Source organism: Dreissena polymorpha, chromosome 4, assembly GCF_020536995.1.
Source record: "Dreissena polymorpha isolate Duluth1 chromosome 4, UMN_Dpol_1.0, whole genome shotgun sequence".
Taxonomy (NCBI): domain Eukaryota; kingdom Metazoa; phylum Mollusca; class Bivalvia; order Myida; family Dreissenidae; genus Dreissena; species Dreissena polymorpha.
In genome coordinates this window covers 9,306,887-9,330,641 of record NC_068358.1, presented here as the reverse complement: position 1 = coordinate 9,330,641, position 23,755 = coordinate 9,306,887, and the positions used below count along the sequence as shown (strand labels likewise).

General features: G+C 36.9%; 1 protein-coding gene and 1 long non-coding RNA gene across 2 annotated transcripts in view; both read left to right on the top strand.

Annotated features, from left to right (window-relative positions):
• Positions 1-23,755, top strand: part of LOC127879316 (intermembrane lipid transfer protein VPS13B-like) — a 104,220-nt gene that overhangs the window by 64,844 nt on the left and 15,621 nt on the right. Inside the window, exons 40-46 of the mRNA XM_052426085.1 lie at positions 13,946-14,197; positions 16,274-16,351; positions 16,645-16,820; positions 17,367-17,528; positions 17,978-18,221; positions 18,542-18,715; positions 21,316-21,453. Of these exons, the coding sequence (XP_052282045.1) occupies positions 13,946-14,197; positions 16,274-16,351; positions 16,645-16,820; positions 17,367-17,528; positions 17,978-18,221; positions 18,542-18,715; positions 21,316-21,453 (1,224 nt within the window). The remainder of the gene's footprint in view (positions 1-13,945; positions 14,198-16,273; positions 16,352-16,644; positions 16,821-17,366; positions 17,529-17,977; positions 18,222-18,541; positions 18,716-21,315; positions 21,454-23,755) is intronic.
• LOC127879330 (uncharacterized) lies at positions 22,349-23,305 on the top strand. Its single transcript, XR_008049019.1, has 2 exons — positions 22,349-22,472; positions 22,629-23,305. It is a non-coding gene; the product is annotated as an uncharacterized LOC127879330 (long non-coding RNA).

Genomic DNA, 23,755 nt, shown 5'->3' with positions numbered 1-23,755 from the left:
GTGCTCACCTGGAACCTCTCAGTCTGATAATTTCAGGGTTGTGGTCTGTCTCATCAGGAATCTCACCTAAATATCAACAATCTTGAAATGCGAGCAGTATTTCTAGCTGTATCTCATTTCCAATCACATGTTCGAGACTCTTGTGTGATGGTGTCAACAGACAACACATCGGTGGTGGCTTACATCCAGGCACAGGGGGGAACACATTCTCAATCCCTGTATCTGGAAACCAGAAAATTACTTGTTCTTTGCAAAACACTCAACATTCATCTGCTGGCAAAATATATACCAGGTCGCCTCAACGCCCTGGCGGATGGTTTGTCACGCAAACACCAGTTACTTCCATCGGAGTGGACACTTCATCAAGAAGTGACCAACCAGATCTTTTTCAAGTTCGGTTATCCCCTGGTCGATCTATATGCGACCAGACACAATCACAGACTTCCTCTGTATGTGAGTCCAGTTTACGATCCAGCAGCGTGGGCAATCGACGCGCTTTCGTTCGCGTGGGACCAACTGGACGCTTACGCCTATCCCCCACCCATTCTAATTCCCCAAATATTGGGGAAAATCAGGATGAGCTCTTGCAGGATACTCCTGATTGCCCCTTGGTGGCCCAGAAGATCTTGGTTCAACGATCTTCTCAGTCTCCTGTACGATTATCCCAGGATTCTTCCTCACAGGTCAGATCTTCTGTCTCAAAGCGGCAGACTACATGCGGACCCAAAAATGTTCCACTTACACGTCTGGCCGTTATCAGGCAATCTTTGCAGAAGAAATGTTTTTCTGTCAGGGCTTCAACCCTTGTTGCGTCGGCAAGGAGAAAATCCACCAGAGCAGTCTATGATGCTCGTTAGAAACTCTTCTCCAATTGGTGTTTTCGAGGGAAAATTTATCCCCTCAATCCCTCTGCTAGACGAATAGCGGATTTTCTCATTTATCTTTATGATGATTAGAAAATTTCTCTTAGTTCCATCAAAGGATACAGATCTATGATTTCGCATACATTGGCTTTCACTAAGTCTTCACAAGTCTGTGCTGATCCAGCTATTTCAGAACCTGTTCGAGCTATGGAACTTAGTCGTCCTGTATCTCGTACACTTGCTCCTTAATGGGATTTAGCTTGTGTGCTAGGTTCGCTTATTAAGGCTCCCTATGAACCTCTTGATCAGGCTTCATTACAATTCCTAACATGGAAGACCGTTTTCCTTCTTACTATGGCTTCAGCCAAACGGAGAAGTGAAATTCATGCTCTTTCTATCGAGGATAGTCATCTTCGTTTTGACTCTTCTTGGTTCCGTTACATTGTTATGTCAGTCAGGATTCCTTTCTAAAAATCAACTCCCCTCTATGGCTTCCAAACCCTTCAAAGTTCCAAGTCTATCTAGAACTTGTGGACATGAAGATGATGATAGACTCCTTTGCCCGGTCAGGGCTTTGAAGTTCTACCTTAAAAAGGTAAAGTCTATTCGAGGTTCTCGCAAGAGACTTTTCATTCCATTAAAAGGGGGGGGGGGGGGCGATGTGTCTGCGGCTTCTATTTCTCATTGGATAGCCTCGACTATAAGGAAAGCTTATTCTTCTCTTTCTACGAGGGATTTATCCCTGTTTAAGATAAGACCGCATTAATTAAGAGCTCTTTCGGCTTCGTGGGCTTATATTAATCAGACCCCACTATCTGAAGTGCTTCAAGCTGCTTTCTGGAGGAATCCGACCACCTTCTCCTCTTTTTATCTTCGTTCTCTTGAGTGCCAACAAGACAATTTGTATAAGTTGGGTCCTCTTGTAGTGGCTCAAACTGTAGTTTCTTCTATGGCGTAAGTACACTGGTGCCATCCGAGAATTAAGTACTATACTGTACTAACAAAGATTATAAGAGGACGTGATTCTACTATCTCTGGCTGTAAACCCTCTATATGGGTTCTGCTGTGATGGGAAAAAATATGCGAACCTTCCCGCCGCAGCTGCAAAATCAGCTAGAGATAACAGGTAACGTATTTATGATATTAAAACAAATTTTCTTAAGTAAAATTCATTTTATTGTAGAGGCCAAGAACTAAACCCAAACTGCCACCTAGCATTACATGGGCAAGCCTATATGAAAACTCCGATGAATAACCCTTTTCACACAGTAAATATAAACTCAACTAAATTTTTACTTTTTATTAAAGGACCTTATAACATAAAAACATAAAAAATGGTTCTGGCATATAATGTCTCGACTCCAAGCAGCAAGGGCCACCTGCGAACATGGCAAGCCCAAACTAACTGCAAATAACTAACTGCACAAATAAATTGTATATGAGTGCTGACTCCGGGTGACGGCCATCAGCACTCCCAACAAAATCATATATATTTTCCCCAAAAAATGTGCCAGGTAAAAAGCGTCCATCCGGCACTGATTGCCAAGGAACTGTTAACTTCAAGCGACTGTCGACGAACCCGAGGTGTCCGAACTGCCCCATCGGAAGTGGAGTCGTGACCGACCTGTATCCGACGTTTGGTACTCTGCGTCTACACGGCAAACTGAAAAACGCAACTCAAACCAGCAGAATATGTAATATACTAAAACCAAATCTAGTACGGAAAACAATCAGTTTCCCCTTATGTTATTAAGATTAATGTGGACAGGCAAATAAAACTTAAAATAAATCTATATTTACCCTAAGCCTGACCAAATTTTTAAATATATAACGGACGCAGTAAAGTGTGACAGAACAACCCTGTGTAAAAAAAAAACTACATGGGTTGGGTGGGAGGGGAGAAAATTTACAACCTTTAGTTTGTGTAGATAACAATGAGAAAGAAATTTTAAATCTGTAAAATTCGCTACTTCGGTTAAAAAACACCAACAATAAGAAAACTGAAAAACCAGCCCAGCTGTGGCCCAACAATAAACAGGTCTATTATTTAGTAATAGACCATATTATTGTAGAGGCCAAGAACTAAACCCAAACTGCCACCTAGCATTACATGGGCAAGCCTATATGAAAACTCCGATGAATAACCCTTTTCACACAGTAAATATAAACTCAACTAAATTTTTACTTTTTATTAAAGGACCTTATAACATAAAAACATAAAAAATGGTTCTGGCATATAATGTCTCGACTCCAAGCAGCAAGGGCCACCTGCGAACATGGCAAGCCCAAACTAACTGCAAATAACTAACTGCACAAATAAATTGTATATGAGTGCTGACTCCGGGTGACGGCCATCAGCACTCCCAACAAAATCATATATATTTTCCCCAAAAAATGTGCCAGGTAAAAAGCGTCCATCCGGCACTGATTGCCATATGGCCACCCAACAACGCTGACCCAGCGGTCCAAATGCCCCAACCTCGAAACCAGCTGGGCCAGAGATGACGGGTGGCCACTGCCAAAGAACTTTGGCTGCAGGGCGGATGGACGCATGCTTGGAGTCGGAAGCAGTAAACTGTAAACACAAGGCAAAGATATGAATAAAAACTAGCAGCAAAAATGCATAAAACCCAGCAGAAAAAAAAATGCATAAAAACTAGCAGCAAAAAATTGCATAAAAATTAGCAGCAAAAAACTTTCTTTTTTCTTTTTTCATACATATGAGTAAGAAAAATATGCATACAAACTAACTGCAAATATCTATTTTTGGACTCAATAGCAACACCAACATACATAATGTTTGGGATTTAAAATTGTAAGAACCCCCAAATTTGTGCATCTAGAACTTCAGTAATGGATTGGTGTATTATGCTTTATAAATTTTTCAAGCCCTGCAGACATATTAGAAAGAAAAATATCTGTACCCAGAGTTGACAAGTGGACTCCGTCCTTCTCAAACAAATGTTCCTCAAATTTTCCAAAGTCAGAGTTGGCCAAGTAATGCCCTCCACATGCCAAAGCCCTAGATGAACCTTGACTATTAAGGCGCTTTCTTGCTTTGTCCATAGCAACTTTATTATCAGAATATCTCCAATTTGACCTTGGAAGCACTGCAGACCATACAATCTTAACACTTGGAAATATAGACAGTATAGTCCTGAATAGCTCGACAATCAATTTTCGAAGGTCCACCAGTGACCGACGACCAAGATCATTACCACCTAAATGTAACACAATATAGTCTGGAGAATTACCCACATTGGCAAGCGAAAGAAATTTTTTCTTTGATTCTGCAAGTGTTAACCCACTGTACCCTTGCCACCAGATGATGTTGGGTTCAAGGCAGAGGTTGGCCCCTTCAGGTCGTAATCTTGCTGCTATGAAGGCTTGCTTGATTATTGATGAACCCAGTATCCAGATGGTTTTCCCTAAATACAACTTGGTTTTTGTTAGTCACATGAATCTAACTATATGAACCATACCTTTTTAATGGGGGTTGTTTATTAGGCTGGGCATGACAACAGGAACAGGACGAACATATGTTTGGTAGGCATTGGAAGCCCATCTGCCTGCCTGTTTAATGATCTCCACTGAATAGCCTAGTTGGGAAGCTGCAGTTGCTGCTCCAATTCTGAAGGAGTGGGATTTGTAAGACCCATAATTTAGACCCAAAAGAGAAACCGTTTTCTTAAGAATAGCAGAAAATTGGTAACGAGTAATTGGTTGTTTGTTAAAGTGCAAAAACAAGGGACCAGGCCCTTGAGGACGAACATGAAGATACTGGTTAAGACACACAACTGGGCAAAATTCACTGTTTGACCTAGTAATTTTGAGCGCTACCCCTTTGCCCAACTGATCAGTTTTTGAATGCCGGATTGAAATGATTACCCCATTGTGATCAAATTGTAAATCTTCTATTGCCAACACCGCTGCCTGTAAAATACTATCACCTTTTTTAGGAACAGCTATTTCGCCCACTCTTAGAAAACCGAAAAACACTAGCATAAAAGCTGCAGTGAACAGTTTTGCTTCGTAGACACTGGAACACACAATATTAAGTTTGCTTACTATCCCTTGCAGTAACGAGAGGGTAATTGGAAGCCTATAATCGTGTGTTTTCTTATCTTTTTGCATTCCTTGCACCATTTTTGAAACAATGAACTTTTTGGTAGGGTCAACAACATCAAGCAGCTTGCAATGAAAAGCTATAGAGCTTAAGTATGATTTTGCTGTTTTGTGGGATAGTTTCTGTAGGGATAGCCATGCTACAAATCGAACCACCTGTTCAACTGTAGGCGGCCAGGCATCTGACAAGCCGTATTGCCTTTTAAACTCAGAGAATCTCTCTAACCCAACGATGTATGCCTTTTTTGTATTAGCAGCAAGGGAATTGTCTAGCAATCTATTAGCCTCTTGTTGCAGATCATCAGTAAAAACTCCGGCGGGACTGATTCTGGACTCGCTTGTGCCTCTGGTGCTAACTGTTGTAACCTGTGAAACTGTTTACGAGAAATTGCATCAGCAATGTAATTGGACTTTGATGAAATATGTACTGCTTTAAACACCACCGAGTATTTCATAACTAACAACACAAATGTTCTAACCAGAAACATCAAACGTTTCGACTTTGAAGACTGTTTGTTGATCACTTCTACCAAACCTAAATTATCAATATGAAACTTAATCTTCCTGTCCCTCAAAAAGACCCCCCAGAGCCATATTGCCAACAAAACAGGGACCATCTCTAAAAATGTTATATCTGATAAAATAGGTTGGCCTTGCCATTGAACAGGCCATGGGCAATAGGCCCAACTACCTCCAAAATAACAACCACAGCCAAGAGTAGCACCACCTGCACTATCAGTGTAAAGATGAATGACAGAGTTATCCAACCATACTTTATTTGGAATATGTACAACGCCATTAAAATCTTCAATAAATTGAATCCACATCAGGATGTCTTCTCTCATTTCACCATTAACTCTTATCTTATAATAGGACTTTTTTAAGCCACACATAGCATCATAAAATCGGCGCAAGAATGCCCTACTTGCTCTTACTGCTTGACTACAAAAACTCAACTTCCCAGTCAAAGACTGCAATTCTTTTAACGTAAGTCTCTTTTTTACTAGACAATTTTGCAAAAGCTTCAAAAGTTCTTCCACTTTTTTAGCAGGTACTCTAACAGTCATTTGCACAGTATCTAATTCCAGGCCTAAAAATGTCAGTACTGTTGTTGGGCCGACCGACTTTTCCACCGCAACTGGGACTCCCATTTCGGTGCATACTTCCTCGAAAGTAGAAACTAGCATGTTACAATTATTTGACCCAGCTGCACTTCCAAAAATAAAGTCGTCCAAATAATGATCTAAAGTTTGAATCCCAGTTTTGAAACTTACTAGCCAATGTATAAAAGTGGAGAATGATTCGAATAAAGCCGGAGCAATAGATAAACCCATTGGTAAGCATTTGTCAACATAATGCAGCTGGACAGGCTGTTGGTTGGGAGGCAGCTGGACAGGCTGTTGGTTGGGAGGCAGCTGATCGGGCATTTGGGTGGAAGGCAGCTGACGGGGTTGTTGGCTGGTGCCAGGTAGGTTTTGGCTGGGATGCTGGTGTAGTTTGACCGACGGACGGCGCCTTTTCCGGTTTCGCGTTTCCATGTGTGCAATAAAATAAACAATAAAGATAATAAGTAAATACCGAAAAAAAGCCATATTTGGCTTATAGCTAACCCACTATAATAATTAACAAACCATTTAGAGATTTATTGCATATGAACTAAAACGTGACTCAACAAACTGTCTTGGTAATTATAAATAAATGCGCCATAAGACCACCTCTTAACTGCAGTAAGTACCGACTATTGCCGCATTGCCACAATTAAGTTCCTTTTACTATTGCTACATAAAAACCAACAGTCATTTAAAGTGTTTATGATAAACCTGAACATAGTGCCCGCCCTAATTGAATCTGAAGCAACCCACTCTCCAGAAATTGAATAATAACGCTAAATATATTTTGACATTTTTGTGCTGACCAAAAGTAATATGTTTGTTTAACACGCCACGGGAATTCCTTTATTTTCAGAAAATAAGTATAACATGGTTATTTCACTGAATACACGAATGCATATCAACTACGTTTTCCCATAAAGCTTGAAATTGTTTTTGCTCTTACTACAATTGCTTAGATCAGACGCCATGTGACCGATCCACTTTTTCCCCACCACTGTACAGAAATCCGTAAACTACAGCCCGTAAACTCAGCATCCATCATAAATATCACAAGAATTGCTAAGAAACACCTTTTAACTACCGGCTTCTAACTTTATTTTACATATTTAATAAACGTTTACTAGAATAGATTAGAAATAATTAAAGGAGAAAATTTACAACCTTTAGTTTGTGTAGATAACAATGAGAAAGAAATTTTAAATCTGTAAAATTCGCTACTTCGGTTAAAAAACACCAACAATAAGAAAACTGAAAAACCAGCCCAGCTGTGGCCCAACAATAAACAGGTCTATTATTTAGTAATAGACCATATTAATTATTAAATACTTACCTGTTATCGGTAAGTCCCACCTCCCACCCCGCTCATCGCCTTTTTATGTTTGCGTAAAGGAAGGATGAGTTGTGGTTCTTGATTTCCTGTTAGGTTGCATTGTACTATGTTTAACCTGATATGGATTCTTATAGTGGTGGACGATTCCCAGCGCTTGAATATTTTCCGGATGAAATAACTCCCTTGGAAAGGGGTAAGCTAGAGATAACAGGTAAGTATTTAATAATTAAAATGAATTTTACTTAAGAAAATTTGTTTTGAAACACCTACACCTAACCTGAGCTCACTTTGACACGACATTGACCTAATTTTTCACTGAGACTCATTCAAATGGGCCAATTAATTATCGACAGGGCTTTTACCAGGGGCCTCATCATTTCTTGAATGCAGTGTCTTGTTGTACCTGGTGTGAAGAATCTATTAAACTGCACCTTTTCCTTATTGTGTAAAAGACTTGTTGAAAATTACAGCCATATGAAAGGTTTGGTCTGGATGGAGCAGGTCATTAAACATTAGATCACTCAGTTTTGGTGACAGTGTGTTATCACTAGACTATGGTATGCTGGTACAAGTATTTCTTTATCTTGAATGCACAGGTCCAATTAGTTCAGAATATATTGGGAAAACTTTATTGCTGGTAGAACCATGGTGAATTTTGTTTTATAAAGTAATTAATTTTAATGTTGATAATAGGTTTAAGCACGGCAGTTAATCACGCGCGCCACCTCTTTTGTGCGATGCATTAATAAATGAGCCAATGCTACTTCCGAGGTGGCGCTTATGACCGGATTCTTTCAAATTTTATGGATAATTGTACAAGGTGAGTAGGATTTATATGTTTTGTCAACATATTTTGCATTATTTTAAAAATCAGACAATGTAGTGCGATTCAGCGAAGATTTATTCATCCACAAATGTTCAGAAACATACAATCACAACCCATTTGAAAACTTGAGGACCTTTATAAGTTGATGCATGGTGACGTTTTAAAAAAAAGAAGATGTATTTTGCATGTGTAACGAGCAAAATGTGTATCCAAAGATATCTCTAATGTCATTAAACAATTGCTGTGAACATGTACAATTTGTTGCATGCACAAACACACTGACTTCTTGCCGATCTATTACATAATTTTGCAATATTTAAAAAGAGATGGATCCAATGCCAAGGAGGTTGCGCTCAGTACAGGAGGTGCCGCCAATGCACATTTTTAGCCATTTTAAAATGACCTATTTTATGCAACAGTTTTTGTGTCTAGGACTGAAAGTGAATGTTCGTAAAATAAAAGCAACTAACAGGCGATTTTTAATGAGTACGGTAAATATGTTCGTGTTCTTATTTGATGTTTTTCATTCACTGTTGTTATTGTATTATTTCTAATTTCACGAATGGTTTTAATAAAGAAACGTGTTTTTGATCAATATTAAAAACTACTTACCTTATGTTCCAGCTTCATTAGTAAATAACGCTAAGCTATAATGTTCGATATATAATTTATTGTGTCACTGGTGATTAATATTTTCCTCTTTTTACAGATGGGAGTTTTTAAGAGAAGGAAACGGAAAGGCTTGGTCCTTGCTTCACGGAAAAGATACAGTCTTGGTTAAAAGAGAAAGCTGCCTGAATTTCAACAAAGAACATCTGAAAGAAAGCCGGGTATGAAACGCGTTTTCACGAGTGCTCCATGTAAGACAACACATAATAGAAGTATTACCATTTTCAACTCTCAGCTAAATTAAAGAGCCAGATTGATGTCACCAATTGTACGACAACGCGGTTCCTTTTTTTCCAAACATAAAGCCGTCAAGAAAATTAGACTTTATGTCAGAAAGATATGACAGTTTTGGAAGAGAAAATACTAATTCTTCATTAGATGAGACGTACCTTTACTCAAAAAACAGCTTTGGAAACTCGCATTTAATGACGTCTTTTGCGGAAGGTGATGCAACCTCTGAAACGGGTGGCATATCGGTCATTGAAAGGGATAATACTTGTGAGGAATTCACGGCAGATTACACTACGTACATATTATTTAATGACGCCATGAAGATCCTCCTTGAAGAAAGTGTCGATGGGTAAATGGTGTCGTTTTTAAATTTAGTATCAAGTGGACGATTTCCGTTAGACAATTTTGCAGTTCAACTGTTTTAGATGTTGTCAAATGGTTTGACTGCGAAGTGGTAAGAACAAACCATGCGCTATATTGACACAACAATGCAGTTTTTTCTGGTTGGGAAAGCGCTTGTTTGGGGGACTGCATCCTAGTTCGTCAACAATAAACTTTGCATATCCAAGTACATGTAAAAGTGTGTTGTCACAGTTTAATCCACTTGGCTTTGAATTAAATTGCGACATGAGCACCGGCTTATACAAAACTCATTTAGGTACAAATCTCAGGAAAGCTTTATGCTTAGACAATATATTGGGTATTTCAGTAAACGCATGGACATACGTTTCTAAGACTAAACCCTAAGCATTATGAGGGGTGAGCAACCCATGCAAGCACAATACGGATACAAAGTTAACGAGGCAAACATGTTGCCTTCTATACGTATTGGCATCCATGTATATCATGTTGTTTATTGTGACTTTGACAGCAATGCCTAAGTGCTAAGCAAATGAAAAGTAATTACTGAGATACGTGTTATGAGCATTGTATGTAGCGCATAATTCATCAAATAGAAAACTGTTGTTCACTTCAGCATTTTTGAATGAACTTTAAGCTGTATATAATATATTTAATAATTGTGTCAGGTGTACAAATTTGAAGTTCCTGCTAAAACTGTTTTGTTTGTTGTTTTTATGCCCCCCGGTAGGGTTGCATATAGCAGTTGAACTGTCCATCAGTCAGTATGTCAGTATGTCAGTCTGTCCATCTGTCCGAAAAAAACTTTAACATTGGCCATAACTTTTAAAATATTGAAGATAGCACCTTGATATTTAGCATGCATGTGTATTTCATGCACATTTTGAGTGGTAAAATTTCAAGGTGAACATCATCCTTCAAGGTCTAGGGTCGAAAAAACAAAGTCAAGGGAAGTAATAAGCTTTAAATGGACATAGTTATCTGACCTGCCCACGTATATATTTTTGTTAAATAAATCAAAGCGGCGCAGTAGGTGGCATTGTGTTTCTGACAAACATATTGTGGTAAAAGGTCAAGGTCATCCTTTACGGTCTACAGTAAAAAATACAGTAATAAGCTTTAAAAAGGGAGAAAATATTGAACATAGCCACTTTATAGATTTGGCATGCATGTGTATCTCATGGAGCTGCACATTTTGAGTGGTGAATCTACAGTCACGGTAGTGGCTTTTAATTCTTTGCTACTAAAAATAGAGATTTGTTACAGAAAATTATTTTTGAAGGGAAGTAATTTATATAATTATAAATCTCATATTATATATTTCCTTACCAAGAATTGAAGTTCTTTTCACAGATACTGTACAGATTTATTATTTTGATTATTTATAACCCAAATGATTGATTTTTCAAAGTTTTTTTTGAAATAATATAATTATAATTTCTTTGATGCTCATTACATACCTGTGGACTTATGTCCATAGATACATGATCAACTCTGGCTATGATCTCTTTTAAACCACAGGCCTTGGTTGTCAGTGATGTCTGACATGGTCATAATTGACTGTGAGACCCCCCCCCCCTGTAGGATTGGACAAAATTCAAGGGAAGTAATAACCTTTAAAGGGAGATGATTTCTATACCTGCCAAATGATAACAAGCAATTTTATTTCAATGCCGCGCAGTAGGGGGCATTGTGTTTCTGACAAACACATCTCTTGTTTGGTGTTTTTATTGTTTTTGTAGGTTTGTGCCGTTTTATAAAGTAAAACAGATTTATCACGACAGTCAGTTTGGTTTTCCTTTGGTCGTTGATGGCTCAGATACTACTTGAGTTAACCCAGGTAGTCTTGAGTATACTACAATGGATCCCGGATACAGCTATATTCCGGGGTAGCTTTAAGATTATTTTCGGTACTCCGGATACTCTGTTGTATACTTGATGTAAATGGAATACTCTTAAAGTAGTTACTGAGCTGCCAATCACCAATTGCGGTTGTCTCGCTTGGTTGTTGTTGGCCCAGCGACTATTTAAAAGTACCGCGGGTACTCTTAAGTATACTAATATGTACACCGGGAACAGAAAATACGCTTACAGGCACCGGGTCATACCCTGGGATACTTTTTAGTATATTTTCCGTAAACCGAGTTATTTGTAGTATACTTAACGTATCCAGGGTACTTTAATGTAGTACCTGAGCCGGAAATGACTTATCAAGCGTCAGTTATCATACGCCACTCTTTACCTGGGTTTACCAGTACTAAGTGCTCTTACTTTTGCCGTGACAAACAACTGCCCAACTTATATCAGGGATAGAATAAATGAAGAATTAATTGCATGACCAAGCACCACAAGTTACGTTTCGGGGCCGGTATGCAAACCACCGATCCTTGGTTTTCTAGCCCAATGCTCTATTACTGGGCAAACCGCACATTCTAACAAAACAATTACATCTCGCCAGGTTTTACTACACAGGCCCGTATTCACCAAAACATTCATATATAAATATTAAATAGTGTGCTATAAACTGTTTTGTCTCTGAAGTTTGAGTACAAAACGGGTAGTATTGTAATCAAATACTTCATAGTAAACGCCTTACATTTTTTCCGCCTCAGTTTATTCTTAAGTCTCCAATATAAAAATGGGCTGGTGAAAATGTATTTTGATTGTTAATATGCAGAAAAGTATGTTTATACTTTATTTCAGTAACGAAAACAATATTGAGTTACACGTCGCTGCCTAGCAACAATTTGATATCGTACGTAAAAATGGTAACGATGAAGACTTGTTTCAATTAACATACAATATTAACCATGCAAACGTTATCAATTAAATCAACTACTTTTTCGATTCAGTTCAGCGATATGAATGAGCAAACTTAAATAATGGGATATTCAGATCTTTACATAATCAATAACTGAAAGGAAACAAACTTATCAAAGCCATAAAAGGATATGCAAGAAAATATCAAAATATAAAGATGCTTCTCTGACTCTTTTATAAAATATACAGCTGTAATAACAGCTTGATGCAATCATTGTCACTGTGGAAAATAATTCCATACTTAGGGCAAAAAAACATAACATAAATAAACAAATCAACAACTCTAGCAAATTGCTCCTATTAAAAAGTTAATCCTTGTGCACATTTTTCAAGTGCCGAGAAAGTGAGTATTCCTTCTCAAACTTTTTTCCCGCAAATCTGGCAAATGCAAATGTTCCCCAAGTGTTTAACTCTGGTGTGCTTATATAGGGCTCGTTTGGATCTATACATTTTTTGACAAACATCACATGTATGCGTTTTCTTATGACCCTCACCGCAATGCTGTGCGTGGCGTTTTAGGTTTCGGATATAGCCGAATTCTGCATGGCAAAGTTCACATTTCAGTTCCTCCCTGCCGTGATACTGACGACAATGATTACCCAAATCCCCTTTCGTTAAAAATCGTTTCACACATTTACCCGCGTGTATATATTTCTGGTGCACTGGGTGTACTTTTAAGTTGTACATGGAACTAAACCGACGGTTGCATACCAATCACATTACCGTTTTTACGTGGAAATTCAGCCTTTGTGGTGTATGACTTGTTACAAGATTTGCACACATATCTTTTTTTAGTTCCTTTATTCATGTCCGTGCTGAAATTAAAAAAGCGTCATTATTTTATGAGAATCAAACGAGCTCTAAACAACGTTGGTGTAATAGAAAAGCAATTGTTCAAAATGATTTAACGTGAAAGTGAATATATGAACAACTTTCATGACAACATCATACGACTGTTAAATCATATCGTGCAGTAGCGCCACCTTCTTTCCTTAGCGCCACCTCCTTTGCATTGGCTCCACCTCTTTTGAAAAATTGCAAACAAATATATTATATCTACAAAATGCCATTGTGCATGCAGGAACTAGTATATGTTAGACTCAGTCGTTTGATGTCGTTAACTAGTTAATCGGATGGATTTGCTCGTAGCATAGGCAAAAGACATCGATTTGATTTTAAAACCCCAATCATGTCAAAACTTATAAAAGTCCTTACGTTTACAAATGGGTTGTGTTTGTATGTTTCTGTACATTTTTGGATGAATAAATCTTCGCTGAATCGCACTACATTGCCTGATATTTTAAATAATGTGAATTATGTTGAAAAAACATATAAAACCTACTCACCTTGTACACTTATCCGTAAAATTTGAAAACATCCGGTCATTAGCGCGTGATTAACCGTCGTATTTAAAGTTTTGGGTTAATCCAAAACATTTTTGAAAGATTAATGTAACCTCTGTCATTTCAACTTTAATTGAAAATATTTTACGTCCATATTATTTATTTAATGAAATTGCCATATACATGTATTGCAGTGATGTAGTGGTAATTTTGCTCTATGTTTGTTCAGCATAAAGAAGTTTCACCTGTCATATTTCTGTTGCAAGGTCATCATCTCAGGCTTGCTGTCTGTTTCTAACCGACTGTCCCATCACTGTGAGGTCAAGGTCGTTGCTCTGGACAACAACCAGGAAGTGGAGCACAGGGCTGTTGCTGGATCCCAGCTTACTGTCCCTTCATATGTGCTTGATCCAGATCAAGTGCTGGGCATAAAATTCAGACCATGGGGCTCCAATGGTGCCTGGTCAAATAGCGTTTCTGTGGCAAGCGCAGCGAGGAAAGACAACACTTTAGTGAAGGTACCTTTATTGCATAAGTAAAATACATACTTTCAACAACATTTTGAGGTATTTTGTTGAATACAGCTAGTGTGGTAATAGTAAAAATTATTTAAGTGCGATCCAAGCTTTTTCATAGGAGCTTAATTTATTTTTCTTCTTCTAAATTAAGCAATGAAGGTATTCGAATGTACTTGTATTTAGTTGAAATGTTGCAGTCTTATTTTAAAATGGATTTGAAACTTAAGGTAGCAGCAATCCTATAATAACAGTCATATTGTGTTTCTCATCTGGAACTTGCCTTGTTCATTATAAACAATACTAAAATTCTATGAACTTCTATTATTGTTCTACTTTCTTTGATTCAATATTCATAAGTTATTTACTAAACTGAATTGCCAAACACATGGGCCATATCCACCAATCCGTTCTTAGACTTAAGTATAAAGAAAAGACTTAAAGGGTCCTTTTCAGGCTTTGGTAAATTGACAAAATTGAAAAAAATTGTTTCAGATTCGCAAATTTTCCTTGAAGTTATGATATTTGTGAGGAAACAGTAATACTGAACATTTACCATGCTCTAAAATAGCATTTATGTGCATCTTTTGACGATTTAAGAACCTGAAAATTATAAAGCGTTGCAACGCGAAACAATTGAATAATTTGGAGAATTCTGTTGTTGTATTTTTTTGATACACCGAGGATTGCATATATAAAGTGATAAAATTAAATAAATCGTACAAACACGTCACTGTTTATTTAAATGTTTCTGGTACTAAACATGTTTCGGCATATATAAAGTGAAAAATACATTGATTATGTTATGAAAGCGGATGGTCTAGTGGATAGAGCGATAGACTTTTGCTCCATGGCTCCAGGGGGTCAGTGGTTCGAGCCCCGTTGAGGGTTACTTTTTTAAAATTCTTTATTTGTATTCTTGTTTTTTTTTACTGGAGATTTTTAGACCCAATGTTAACATTTATCAATATAAAGCATTTAATGACAAACCTTAAAGCATGCCAATATCTGTGAAAAGGCCCCTTTAACCCATTACCACTCAGAGGCAAAGTAAGAATGGCTATGTGCAAACAGCATAAAACCAGAACAGCCTGTGAGTCACTCACAGTCTGTCCAGGTTTTATGCTGTTTGCTGCTCATCAGTATCTAAGGGTTGAAAATGAAGCCTTTAAAACTTGAATCTAGTAAGAAAGGACTTTATTTAAATTCAACTTTCTGAGGGACTACAAATGAGTAAAAATGCATATCTAAGTGGTAAAGACTTAAACCCAATATACATTGTATCTTACTTCAGAGTATGAACAGATGCATGTTATAAATGATGCTTTTGTCATAAGCACACTGTTCTTCATGAAGATTTGTGCATGTTTACCAGTCCAATGTCGAGTTAGACTCAACAATAAATACTATTTAGGGGTGGTATTCCAGAAACATCTTAAGTCATTTCTTAAATAATTTCACATTAGTTCAAAATTACAATCTTTTGTATTTCGTTACTAAATAAGGAAACACATGTTTTTTTGGTATTCCTTAAATAACATTGGCATAATGATGTTATTTAAATGTATATCTTGATGCCAATCTATTGCAATATGAAATGAAACACTTAAGAAAATTTCCCAATTAAAGGATAAGAATAAAATTTAACTTGAGATGCTTTTGGAATACGACCCCTGAACATTATAGTTTTAAGAATATTGTTTTAAGAATATTCTTTATTCTTAGAATTGTTTGGGGAATAGGCCCTGGTTTTCAATGAACCCTTTACCACTTAGATACGTATTTTGACGCATTTGTAGTCCCTTAGAAAGATGCATTTATTAAAGACCTTTCTTACTAAATTTAAGTTTTAAACGCTTTATTTCCAAACCTTAGTTACTGATGAGCAGGAAACAGATTAAAACCTGAGCAGACTATGAGTTACTCGCAGGCTGTTCTGCTTTTATGCTGGTTGCAAAAGCCATTTATACTTCGCTTCTTATGGGGAAAAGGGTTAAATCTCATTGTGGTAAAAAATGAAAAATGCTAAACATGAGCTTGAGTTCAGTGTTAACACCAGTATGTTTGTGTACCTCACAGCTGATCCAGGATGACAGGTTCTACCATGTCTGGTGCAGGCTGTTTACCCACATTGTGCATGGAGTCACACGGGTCTTTGTAAGTAAAATCTTTCTTTATATCCTTGTACAATTTTATCCAGTACCTTATTGATAATATAACAAGCAATTTATACACCTGTGATTTATTTGATTGCAACAGATATGAAGGTTTTAGTGTGACAATATTGTATCTGCTTAAAATGTCAATACTTTATAAAAATTGTTTCCCATTGCCCCACAGGTTGCAATCTAATTTATTTAGCTTCAAACAAACACCATTATACAAATTGCATTAATTTGTTAATTTAAATGTGTTCCAAAATGAGCAAATATTCTCTTTTATCCCTCCAGGTTGTGCTCTGCCCGCTGTATATGGTGCGATCTCACCTCCCGTTTCCGCTCTACATTAACATCGACACAAGCAGGCTGGGGCTACATGACCAGATCTCCACTCCAGGGCGGGGTCACGATCTCCAATTGCAGTGCCCAGGAGGGGACCTCTATCAGTCACTGACTTTTCAGTTTGAGTAGGGAATAAAAATTGTTTCATTTGAAGTAAAATAAATTATGCTAGAGTGGTTATGATGATTATAAGTTATAATTTATAACTATACTAAGACTTACTTTTACATAAATTAAAATGCAGTTCCATTTCTTATGGTGTTCACACATGTATAAGAATGTATATTTCTGTTCTTCATTGAAAGCATTTTTGGCAGAATAACAAATACCATGTTGCATATGAAACAGATATTTCTTAGAAAAACATTTCGTAAAATTGAAGCCTTACTGGAAAATTGCATGCATAAGATACAAGAGAAAAACATGTTCCAACAAGTTATAAGTAAATACAGGAATAATAAACCATACAGGAATAAAATTAGCCAATATTATTGAATTATTATTACAATAAACTTATCTTTTATTTTAGTCAAGTGACCTATAAAATACGGGACTAAAAATAAAACACAAGATTAAACAACTATAGGTCTTAATTTTTGTGAAAGTTTAAATTCTGCGTTTATCTTCAAGCAATAAATGCCACCAAACTGAAGTATTTGTTGTCATTTCAGTGCCCATTCTGGGAAGTCCAGCACAAGTGTGACCCTGTCTACAGGTCTGATAGAGCAGCTGAAGCGAGCCCCCCAGGGCAAGTTTGACCCCGCCACTTTGACCTCCTTCACCTCTGACCAGTGCTGGTACAATTGGCCATATATCCAGGAGGACAAATATGAGTAGGGGATTTATGGTTCATATGTGATAGTATTGCATATTTTCAAAATCTTCATACCCACTGCTTTTCATTTTTAGGCAAAAACCAATAATGTGTTGTTATACAATTCTTCAGGTACTCTTTTCTAGATGTACTGATAACTTCTTGCAGTGTTTTATCTTATTAACTTCATGTTCATTTGATCCATGTTTTAATACCTTTCTCATGAGGAAATTGCTGAAAAAAATTGCTTCATTTAATCATTTTGGTAAAATAGAACATTAACTGAAATTTTATTTAATAATAATTGAATTTAATTTTGAATAATTGCTTGCCTGAAAGCTAGGATAACAATTCATGTCATTTTAGGAAAGTTACCAAACCCATAGGTGCCATTTTTAACTTTCTTCTATTTATTTTTAATTACAAATATCTTTCATATAGTAAAAAAAAAGTTCATTCTCTTGTTAGGGAGGTTATGATACCAGATCTTCAGAACACAGTGATCCCAGAAATAACCATGGGGAACCAGCCGACCATTGATCTCAATGTCAGTCTCTCAGAATTCTGGGCTGGGTACCAGACTGTGCTAGTGGACATTGCCCCTAGCTACCTGGTTACCAATGGATGTGACCTTGATCTAGTTTTCATGGGGTCAGAGGACATTCAGTATGACCTTTCAAAAGGTCAGACTATTTGTCCGCCCAAACTGGAGGTAAGGCAATTAGATGCAAGAATTAGTAAAGTATTGTCTGTTTGAATGATTGTCTTTGCACCCATTTGGATGTATAGAAAATTAAAAATTAATAACATAAAGATTTTTCTCTACAAATTGTTGTTTAATTTGTTAAAAAACATTATTATACTACTTATTTAAATGTCATAAATACGATACCTGCTATCTATTAGCTACTAGCTTCCGTAGGTCAAGTATGTTAATGATTTGTGTTTATGACTGTTGTGCTAGAGTTTAATTTAGGAAAGTATTTGGAGTCATTTATTGCCCGTCAATAGTTCCCTTGTCATTGCTTGTAGAGATCATTTCACATCGGAGCCAAGCTAGGAGATGCTGTGTTCATGTCTGAACCAGTGCCTGTGTCCAATGAGGAGTTGATGACTCAGCGGTACAGGCCAGACGCTGGGCATACCCTCTACATGGACCACTGGGTACACGTGCACTTACTGGGGCATTTTAATGGGACAGAACAGGTTAGACTTTCACCTTTAAACTGTCTTATGAAGACTTGAGAGTGAGGAAAACAGCTAATACTGGGTGATTGACATTTTGAAAAGCTTGGTATTTTCTTATGTCTGTTTAATCATCAACATAAAGTTTTACTTTTTTGACTAAACAACAATACAATGAAAACATCATATTCTAATAAACAGAAGTACATATTGTTGAAACAGATATTTTTCTATTATTGTTCATATATTTTTCCTAAATAATTTGTTATTAATTAAAAAACACATTTTACTAAAAGTGCAACATATGTATACAAATATATAATAATTATCATGTGTCGTAAACCTGTTGCTTGGTCAGAGTTAACTGGGTTCTAAGGGCGTTAATCGTCAGGTTGCGGACACCACTGGCTTTTTTAAGTCGGTTAGCCAGGAACCTTCATTTTCTTCAACTAACAACAAATCACAGTTAATTTTTCCTTTCCATTTATTAATTCTTCTTTCCATTTATTAATTCTTCTTAAATATAGTACAGTTCACCTCTCTCAAATAAAAGTCTGCCAGCCTTGAGTTTAGAAATTGAAAATAGCCTTGCAGGTTAATGTAAGATAGCTTTGTTCCCAATAGTTAAAGTACACATAAAACTGATCCAGATTGAAACTGTTCCAAAAATTGCTAAGTTAAATAGCAAGTTGAGAATCTTCTTCATCTCTGTACATTTAATAAACTATCTTAGATGTTGGTAAATTACCAGATGTCCATTTCTAGAAACTATCTTCAATGTCCAAAATATTTATTACCAGTACGCCCTGTGCAGCTTGTTTTATACACCCTCAGGCTAGAAAGACATTGGCCAATAGTTAACATCAAATAATATGCTTCAATAATCTTTTCTGGGCTTATCTCAATTTTAATTGGCTGTTGCCTACCGTAATTACTCTATGTTTTCGGACACTTAAAAATAATTATTTTTTTTAGTGTCCGAAAACTTAGACACGAAAAATATTCACAAATTACAGATGTCCAAAAACTTAGAGTCGAAAAATTGAAGTGTTCGAAAATATCGTCAATTGTAACAACGACTACCAGTAATAGAACGTGCTTGTAAAATACCATGTCATATACCCCGGTAGTATAAATTACATTTATATACCGGTATGTTTGCACTGCAATTTAAATAATTTTAAGCACGTGCTTAATTTATTTTACAGAAAGTTACTATAAGGTTGTACTTTGACCAACGAGTTCAAAGATGAGCATGTGATGTACCGATACTCGCTAGTATGAACCTGTAACTAACGCAATAAAAACAGCTATGAATTCTTTGTGTGTTCATTTCCGATAGTTGTTGTTTTGAAATAATATGGAACAAAGATATAAACCCGGTAACATGAAACATACTGCTTCTTTAATACGGCACCAATTCAAATGCTATCGGGCGAAACCATTCTTGAAAAGCAGTTAACAAGGTTATTTACAAAATAACTTAAATGTAATGGTCCATTGCCCTCAGGCATGCACCTGCCTGGTTTTATGATGTTAATCTGGTTGTAAAACCCCATGATCAAAGTGTCATTAGATATCGAAAACACGACCGAAATTTGGTAAAATAGCGCTGTAAAATATACTGTCCGAAAACTTAGAGACATTAATTATTGACGAAAACTCGTGTGTCCGAAAATTAAGAGTCACGAAAAATAATTATTTTAGCTAAAATCAGGGGTGTCCGAAAACTTCGAGTGTCCGAAAACATAGAGTAATTACGGTAATCTAAGAGGAGTGTTGAGATTTTGATTGACAAATAAGGATCTAAGACAATGCATTTCAGCCCCTCCCTCTGTGACTCCTCAGCTTAGACAAAGGAAACATGACAATTAACTAAAATTCATGTATAAAATAAGAGTCAAAATAATGCAAAACAACAAATAGCATATTCATGTTCCTCTAACAAAATGCTTCATTTTGAGTATAAACATGAGATATATTGGTTATCAGATGACAGACTTGTGTTATTAATTTGTTACTGGCAGTTGAGATATTAAACATAATCTAAACACTAGTCAGAAAGAAATGAATTACAGTATGAACACAAACAAAGTATATACACATGTAAATGCAAAATAATGACACCCTATAGTGAAAAAGATGTATGAAAATGATCAGCATTACGTCACCTTTATGGATGGTCATTATCTACTGCACCAAATATGTACAGGTAAACCAGTGCATTTTACAGAAGTCAAGGTTGCCATGGAACCAGTTTTCTTGCAAAGTAGACTGCTGAGATTATTGATTTTCCCAATCCAATTGATCTTAGAAGATGTTCAATCAATACACCAAAACACAGTAGGTTAACTTGGCTTATCATTAAAGATCAACGATAAGGCTCTACAGTGCATTAGTACATGTACAGTTATTTTGTGACAGAAACAATAGGTTAATTAATTTGCATGCAAACTACAGTCTTTATGTACACCACATTTAATGAAGAAAGTCCCAGGTTTATAACATCATTATTTACTGAAAACCATGTTTAACCCTCAAGGCTTTGTTATATATATGTAGTTACATTTCTAGGTATGCCGGTGAGATGAAAACAGGCCTTTTTTATTTTGTTTTTTTAGGTATGTTTTCTAACTGTGACATCAAGCCTGAAGAACAATATCCGTGTTATCCATGTGAGGGAACGTTACAACCTAACCAACCTTACCAAGTTCACACTAGCTCTGTGTCCATTCAGCATTCCAGAATCCAGTAAAAAGGTGGGCTTTTTGTTGGAAATAGTATGAAGTTAAAAAGGTGGAAGATGGTTTATGCCCCCTGTAGGGTGGCATATAGAGAAGTCACACTGTCCGTCTGTCTCTCCGTCCGGCAGTCTTTTTTCCGAAGGTTCTTACGCAAAGCTTTAAGATATTGCTCTGATTTTTGGTATGTGAGTCAACATACATGATATACAGATAAAGTGTAAAAATCGTTCTGGTCTTTTGATTTTTATGAAGATACGAGCCTTTTACTGATCTAAGGGAAGTAATAAGCTTCAAAGGGAGATAATTTGTTAATATCATTTGGCAGGTACAGGTCATTTTGACAATGTAAGTAATATTTGTCCTTTTTCTGAATGTTTTTATGCAAAGCTTTCAGATATTGAGCTGATTTTTGGTATGCTAGTCAACCTACATGCCCAACAGACGAATAGTTAAATTCTTGCTGATCTGTTGATTTTCAGCTCGGCTGTTTTCTGAGAAAACCCGAGGTATTGTCATAGCCAGCTCGTTGTGTCGTGTCGTCAGCGTCGTGCTTAAACCAGAACATTTTGTCAAGGTTTTGAACATTAGCTCTAACATCAAAGTGCTTCAACCTACAACTTTGAAACTTCATATGAAGCTGCACCTTGATGAGTTCTACATGCCACACCCATTTTTGGGTCACTAGGTCAAGGTCAAGGTCACTGACCTCTAAAGAAAAAAAATCTGACAAACTTTCATTTATTCAAAACTTCACCCGCAGCTGAGCGTGGCACGCGTTATTTGGTGCTCTTGTTGGTGTAGTTATGGGTCTTGGATTTATACTTTTTATACGCCCGTATAAAATACGGGACGTATTATGTGAAACCCCTTGGCGGGCGGGCGGGCGGCGGGCGGGCGGCGGGCGGAAGGCATCACTTTGTCCGGACTCTAATTCAAATTGTATTTATCCGATCTTCACCAAACTTGGTCAGCAGTTGCATCTAGTTGATATCTAGGCCAAGTTCGAATATGGGTCATGCCGGGTCAAAAACTAGGTCATAGGGTCAATAAGTGCATTTTCAAAGGGGCCACTTTGTCCGGACTCTATTTCAAATTGTATTCATCTGATCTTCACCAAACTTGGTCAGCAGTTGCATCTAGTTGATATATAGGCCAAGTTCGAATATGGGTCATGCCGGGTCAAAAACTAGGTCATAGGGTCAATTAGTGCATTTTCAACGGCGCCACTTTGTCCGGACTCTAATTCAAATTGTATTCATCCGATCTTCACCAAACTTGGTCAGTAGTTGCATCTAGTTGATATCTAGGTCAAGTCCGAATATGGGTCATGCTGGGTCAAAAACTAGGTCAAAGGGTCAATTAGTGCATTTTACTTTGTCCGGACTCTAATTCAAATTGTATAAATCTTATCTTCACCAAACTTGGTCAGTAGTTGCATCTAGTTGATATCTAGGCCAAGTTCGAATATGGGTCATGCCAGGTAAAAAACTAGGTCATAGGGTCAATTAGTCCATTTTCAACAGCGCCACTTTGTCCGGACTCTTATTCAAATTGTATTCATCCGATCTTTACCAAACTTGGTCAGTAGTTGCATCTAGTTGATATCTAGGTCAAGTTCGAATATGGGTCATGTCGGGTCAAGAACTAGGTCATAGGGTCAATTAGTGCATTTTCAACGGCGCCACTTTGTCCGGACTCTAATTCAAATTGTATTCATCCGAAACTTTTAAACAACTTTTTATCCTGCGTCAAAGTGGTATGGGGGTCTAAACAATTATGATTTAAATATTGTGTTTTAGAGAACAAATGAGACTAAGTGTACACTTATTGATATCAATGCATATATATGAATATATCAGTTATATAAGTTGTTGTTGTTTTTTTTTGCTTATTTCCAAAACAAATACATCAATCATCAATGTATCATCTCCAATGGCACACGAATCGGGCGTATATTGCTCCGTCATGCGGCGCTCTTGTTCACTTTAATAACCGTTTTCCAGATGTATTTTACATACAGCTTTAAGATATTTAGCTGATTTTTGGAATGTAAGTCAACCTACACGACCAACTGATGAAGTGTGAAATTCTTTCCGGTCCATTGATTTTCTTGCAAAGTTATGGGCCTTGGACTTAAATATTTAATATAATAAATGTTTTCCAGTGTTTTTTTGGCATAGTTATGGGCCTTGATTTCTCAAAAATAGCTCTTGTGGGACTTCAAAGAGCAATGAGGGCATTGTGTTTCACAAACATAGCTCTTGTTGTAAATTATTAAAAGCAGAAATACCATCTGTTCGTGCACATAAAACATTGA